This window comes from Octopus bimaculoides, chromosome 6, assembly GCF_001194135.2.
Source record: "Octopus bimaculoides isolate UCB-OBI-ISO-001 chromosome 6, ASM119413v2, whole genome shotgun sequence".
NCBI lineage: Eukaryota > Metazoa > Mollusca > Cephalopoda > Octopoda > Octopodidae > Octopus > Octopus bimaculoides.
In genome coordinates this window covers 1,531,437-1,538,517 of record NC_068986.1, presented here as the reverse complement: position 1 = coordinate 1,538,517, position 7,081 = coordinate 1,531,437, and the positions used below count along the sequence as shown (strand labels likewise).

The 7,081-nt window shown below is 35.0% G+C and overlaps 1 protein-coding gene across 7 annotated transcripts in view; it reads left to right on the top strand.

The window, feature by feature from the left end:
* Nucleotides 1-7,081, top strand: part of LOC106881073 (organic cation transporter protein) — a 311,309-nt gene that overhangs the window by 246,505 nt on the left and 57,723 nt on the right. For all 7 annotated transcript variants that reach the window (XM_052968543.1, XM_052968540.1, XM_052968541.1 and 4 more), the window contains 2 exons: nucleotides 3,364-3,834; nucleotides 6,154-6,384. In XM_052968543.1, the coding sequence (XP_052824503.1) occupies nucleotides 3,385-3,834; nucleotides 6,154-6,384 (681 nt within the window). In that variant the 5' untranslated portion in view covers nucleotides 3,364-3,384. The remainder of the gene's footprint in view (nucleotides 1-3,363; nucleotides 3,835-6,153; nucleotides 6,385-7,081) is intronic.

The window sequence follows — 7,081 nt, the reverse complement described above, 5'->3', positions numbered from 1 at the left end:
ACACACACACACACACACACACACACATACATATGATGATGATGATGTTGATGATATATATATTTATGAAATAGAGGTGACAAAAGAATAAATGATTATCTTATGAATTTCATTAGCTTCCAGCTGTTTCTGCTATAAAATGCAGTGAACTCATAGCTGAGTGCCTGAATAACACCCTTATAGCTTCATCAGAGCCTTGAACATAAGCTATAAGGTGTTACTCGGGCACTCAGCTATGAGTCCACTGCATCTCATTGTAGAAACACTTGAAAGCTAACAAACTTAATAAGATGATCATTTATTCCTTTGTCATTTTTTCTTTCTTTTTTATAACCGCTTTAGACTCAGCTAACACTTCGTTCTGAAACAAGCATATCTTGAGTTCTACAGTGGGCTTTTTTGTCTTGCAATGCCTAAGCAAAATACACACACACACACACATATCATCAACATCATTTCACATCTACCTTCATATTAGAATGGGTTGGATGGTTTTTGACTTAAATGCAACAAGTTGGAGGACAACATCGTGCTTCAACTGTTTTAGTGTAGTTTCTATGGTTGGACACCAATCCTACTGCCAACCACCACCTTAGAGCATAAGGTTACCTTATGACCAGGTAGACTAAAAGCAGCCACATTTGGAAGAAGGACATGAGAGAGTGTGTGATGATTCTTGGCAAGGTGATGAGAGGAACAGAATTATTGTTGTGAGGAGATGGTAATGCGAGTCACAGACGCTGGAATGTTAGTCATTTCCATTGCCCTTCATCAATATAGTCAATCTAACGAAGAAACTTCTACGTGGTTGTATTCAGCTTCCTAGCAAAAGCAGCCAAATTTCTCTTGAGTCATCATATTGTTTTTAAAAAATGGTAAGATATACTGGAAAGGTAATTCTAATTATACCGTTTTGGTGGGAAAAAAGATGGGATGGTCACAACTGGAGCATCTTTGATCATAGGCCTACTAGATCAGGGCTTCTTAACTTACTCATCTCTTTGAAATATAGAAACACACATGAAGAATGGCCAACACAAGAAAGGCAGGAATAACTTTGGAAAATTTTCATATAACATTTGAATTCAAACCTTTAAAACTAGATTTCGCAAAATTAATGAATTCAACCCAAATAATTACTGAATCCTCCAATGAAATATTTAACGATATAAATGATTGATTCATCTCCATATCTCACATTATACATTATACATCATTCTTCTTGAGTAAAATCAAGCTCAATAATAGAAAGAAAAAAAATGATTTGTAGTCAATTTGTCAATACATTGATCAATCATAGTCAGTATATTATCCTCGTTTGTGGCTCATTACGATTTATGATTATTGATCTTTCTAGACATTTCACCTCAGGCAAAATTACTGACCTTTCATCCTTTGCTCTCCACAATGTCATTATGAGCTTCTCTCAACAACTCTTCACCTTCTCTCTTTTAAAGCAGTGTATCCCAACCTTTTCTATGCTGCACACTCTTAGAAAACATTTGATTAATTTTCATGCTCCCCTACAAAACTAATGTCACATTTGAAGAAGAAAAGGTCAGTTTTCTAATGGTTAATTTCGTTTTTCTTTCAAATTGAATCACGTCCAGTAACGTGAGTGAACAAAAATTTTAAAAATAAACTTTTAACTCAGTGCCTAAAAACCATTATCTTCATCATCATTTAACATCTGTTTTCCATGTTGGCATAAGTTTAATAGGATCTGGCCAGCCGGAGAGCTGATCAGGCTCCAGTTGTCCATTTTGGCATGGTTTCTACAGCTAGATGCCCTTCCTAATGCCAACCACTTTACAGAGTGTACTGGATGTTTTATACATGGAGCCAGCACAGGTACATTATATGTAGCACCAATATGGGTGCTTTAAACATGGCACCATCACAGGTGCCTTATACATGGCACCGACATGGGTGCTTTTCTAGATGGCACTCACACATAAATGCAAATATAAACCAAGTAAAAAACTGTTATCAGTCACATTAGTAAATTAGTCACAATTGGTGAACATAAGATTCAATTGCTTCTTTATTCCTGCTGCTTCCTATTCATAACTTTGTTAGAACATGAAAGTTCCTTACCAAATGTGATCCACAGGTCTGACTGTGGATGCTAGTGATTCCCAGGTTTTGTCTTGAGTGACAAAAGTGAACCGAATCCATGTTCACAGAAGTATGTCATTACAAATGAAATACAGGCACAGTTCTCCATTCTAAACTGTTGAGGGTGAGATGTACATTTGTAGTAAAATTAAGGGATTTTGTCCAGTTTGGTTGTCACTTTTCAATATTTTCAGTTTTGTTCCAATTGATTTCAAATTGATGTAGTTTTTTGTCTGCTAATTATTGATACGACATTTCTTTTTCACCATAAATCAATAAATAAACAGTTAATAGCTTTTAAAGTTTGCAAATTTTGGGTAATTTTAGCCAACTGAAAGCCACAGACATATAGGTGCCTGTTTCCATAGTAACAAGCTAAGCGTTGGAACTCTTGTTTGTGAAAAACCATTTGTTTACAAACTGATATTTTACACTATGTTTTCCTGTTTGTACCCATCTGTTGCTGTTTTTTTTTTTATATCTTACATTGCATTTTCAATACCCACCTCTTGAATGTTTAAGACTACAAAATATGTGTTATTTACTAATTTTGGGATCATTTTTCACTTATTAAATGCTTAAAACACAAATACTATCATCACAATGTTGTTGACTTTATGGTTTTGTTGTCTTACGATTGCAGTCACACACAAAATGATAGCTTCCAAATCCTGTTTTCTGATTTGGTAAAAATCATCAAACTTTAAACCTCTGTAATTTCTTTTAAATATTTTTCTGGAACAAATGAATTAGGCCCTGAGATTCAGCTTGAAAAATTACATCAATGCCCCAAATTTGAAAATTTTCACTTAATTTAAAAATTTAAAAAAGTACAACCAAACAGAAAAAATCCAAATAAAGTCGTCCTTCATGTGCTTAACAGAATAAATTTATTTTTAAGAGCTAGCTTATTTCAATTTCCAATGTGATTTTAATAAAATGTATACTTACCCTCTATGTCTCACCCACCATGTTATCTAGCAAGATGCAGTCCCCTCCCCCCTCTCACCCTGGGTTGTAAGCTGCTACTTTGAAGTTTAGCATAATGTAATTAATGATTCCTCCCTGTAAATTGTCTTGAAATATTATAACTCTTTTTTTCCATATATTATTTTGTTTCAAAGAAATTGAAATGATTGTTTTTTTTCTTTCCCCAAACTTATTTTGCTTTTTAATTTTAAAAATTAAAATGCATGATCTTAAAATGAAACCTGTATTTTTTATTCTTTATTTTTTTTGTTACAGAGAAGCAAGTGACAGACGAAGATGACTACAAAAATTGATCACCTCATAGCACGGCTCGGCGACCCAGGTCGATTCCAACTGCTGCTTAGCCTGTTTCTAGGGCTCAACATGTTCCCTATTTTCTTCAACAACATTGTGAATACATTCTACTTATTACAGACACCTTACCGGTGCAAGTCGACCATTGCTGCTGAAATGGCTATGACTTATAACACCAACTACAGCAGTACCAGTATTAGTGACGATGGAGGAGGAGGCGATGGAACTGGGGGAGGAGGAGGAGGAGGAGGCAGTTTAACTCTCAACAGCACTGGCACCAAATATATGAACCTGGTCACTCCCGGTGAACAATATGGAGATGAGTGTTTGCTGAAAGTGATTAACGAGTCAACAGGAGCCAATTACAGCACTACTTGTGATGTTGGGTGGCAGTTTGAACCAGTGGACAATGAATGGACAATAATAGCAGAGGTCAGTGAGCTCTTTAAACATTTCCCTTCCAAAGTACTCCACATGTATTTGTTTGTTTGACACAGCCTGCATTAACAGCAGAAAAGAGTAGAAGTTTAAAAAATGATGAAGGTTGAAGAATGCTGTGTTTACAAATCTAGCCATTTTATGCTAGCATCGGAAAACACATATGCGTGATCTGACAGAATTGTTACTGAGTTGGTCAAAATACCTGGCAATATTTCTTGCTTTTTGCATTCTGTGTTCAAATATTGGTTTCAAATTTTGGTAGAAGGCCAGTAAGTTTGGGGAGAGGAGGCTCAGTTGATTACATCAACTCCAGTGCTCAACTGGTACTTATTTTCCTACCCCGAAAAGATGAAAGGCAAAGTCAACTTTGGTGGAATTTGAACTCAGAATGTGAAGACGGACGAAATGCTGCTAAGCATTTTGTTTGGCATGTAATGATGTAATGATTCTACCAGCGTCTCACTGCCTTCCTGGAGTCAATGTAATAGAGTTTGCCCCCCCCCCCCTCAGAACTCGCTCTGTGCTGAGGTTTGAAACCGTTATTCTTATTACTAAAGTGCTAAACTGGCAGAACCATTCTTTTACTTGTTTCAGTCATTTGACTGTGGCCATGCTGGAGTACTGCCTTAAAGGGTTTTTTAGTTGAAAAAATTGACCCCAGGCTTGTTCTTTGTAAGCTTAGTACTTATTCTATCGGTCTCTTTTGCCAAACCGTTAAGTTACGGAGACGTAAACACACCAACATCAGCTGTCAAGTGATGGTGGTGGTGGGTGGTGGGTGGTGGAGACAAACATAGACACGGTGGTGGTGGTGGTGGTGGTGGTGGTGGTGGTGGTGCTGGTGGTGTGATGATATAGACATTATTCATTTCTCTTTAGCTGTGATTGTTGAGTTCATTAAACATCCTGACCACCTCCTGATGTTTCAGCTGTCATGAGTTCATAAATACTCACTTCCGCTATTGGGTTTCCCAGTGTCTCTGAGGCACAATTATTCTTGCTTCATTTCATAACTCAGTTCATTGATTGCTGTTTATGACTCCATGAACACTTCTGTCAGATAGAAAGTAATAACATCTCGCAATAAACAGAACGAAGTACATTGTATTAGGTTGATGAACACTAATAATATTTATTTATTTATTTATTTATTTAACCCTTTATCCTTTGCCTTGTGCAGTAAGAGAGGTCCTACCAGGACCTTGTGCTCTCCTAGCATAGCTTTCGGAGTCATTAAGGCACTGAAGACACCTCACCTCGACAAGGACCAGACCTTGTGGTGGATGATGCAGATATATTTTGAACATATTTATTCTGATAGCTAGATGATAATGACTACAGTAACCATATTCCTCCCTAAAATTGAGGACTTGTACTTATGTTAGAAAGAAACAGCTGGTACCAAACATCAAATACCATATTGTCAAGTTCAATACAAGTAGACTGTAATCTATATTGATTATTTTCAATCTTTTTGCCACTGATTTGTCTTTTGAAGCCTAGAGATATGCATAATGTGTTTTGTACAGTCATCAGCATTATTTTTTCTTCTTTTAATGGTTCACTCATTGGACTTTGGTCATCCTGTGGCACCGCCTTCAAGTATTTAAGCTAATCATATTGATTTCAGTACTTTCTTCAGTCTGGTGCTTGTTTTATCAAACTCTATTTACTGAACTGCTAAGTTATAGTTTTTCACATAAGAGAGACCTTTCACAGTGGTTTATTTTGATAAACCTAAACACAACAGTGTTGTGACAGATGTGTGTTAATGAAGGGAAAGAGTTGATTTAAATGTTTAATAACTATCAAAATATTAAAGATTTATTTAGAGATATATTTATATTTATTCTTTTGAATGGTCCCTGTAGATTACTTTATCCTTGCTTTGACCATGTTTTAGTTAAAAAACAGAAAAGCAGAAATTTCTTCAAACATGCAACATCAAATTGGAGGCAGTTAGTAATTCGACTTTTCTTTTTGAATAAAATGCACAAGCACACATATTCTGTATTTATTATATATTTATGCACACACATACATATATATACTGTATTTATATTTGAGATTGTACAGGAAAATCTCAGTTGGCACCCATTTTTGTTCTTAAAATCAGTAATGTGGATTTTCCTCTTCTTTTCCTTTCCACTCAAGTATAAAACTAAACCCATTCTTAACTTTAATATCTTATATTAAATATCTGATATTATACATATCAGTAAATATGGTAAATTTATCTACATGTTTGCATCTCTTTATGCATTTATGAATTTAATATTATCTTCTCTTTTCTCTTGTCTTTTATTTCAGTGGGATCTAATATGTAACCGTTCCTATATGAGTTCACTGGTGGTAACCATTTATTTTCTTGGAGTCATGATTGGTGGTCTCCTTTTTGGTTTCTTGGCTGATAAATTTGGTAGAAAGCCTGTGATGTTAATTTGCCTTTATATTCCCATTGTTCTTGGAACAATTGCAGCTCATGTCCAACACTATGAAATCTTTTCAGTTCTACGTTTTTTAACAGGAATTTGTATCCAGGTAAGATTTCTGGTTCTTTTCTAAAATTATATTTCGTATTTATATTCAAAAACAATTATACTTTTCTCAATATATTTATTTCCAAAACAAAAAAATTCTTTTATATTTTCCACTCATTTTAACGATGTTTAAATTTGACAAGTACGGGCAAGATCTGTATGATTAAAAAGTCTTCTTCACAGTCACGTTGTTTTGGGTTTGATATCACTATATGGAACTTGTCTTCAGCTGTAACCTCAGATTGACTAATGTCTCATGAGTGAAATTTGGTTAAAAGAAATTATGTGGAAGTCTGTCAGAGGAAACATTCCTGGTCTTGTATGGTAGACTTTAATCAGTCACTCAATTTAACATCACCTAGTCTTTTGACTCCCTTCAGCAAGCTGATTGGTTAAAATAAAAGTAGGATCTATGCCAGTAATATTGGTGCACCCAGCAAACCATGACTTTTAAGCTGCATGCTGATTGGTGAAATCCGTATTTGAAAAATTCAGCTTGTTGGAGCCTTCTAAAAGGTATAGAAAGGAAGAAGTCAGTCATTTTACTACAGTTGTCAAGCACTCAACTCAACTGTCAGTTAAATACATTTTGAAATTTAATGATTACTACGAATATATGAAAGCACTAATTGAAGTTTATGAGCATTACAAAATATTATTTTTAATGTTTAACACACTCCAACATTGTAAAAATTTTT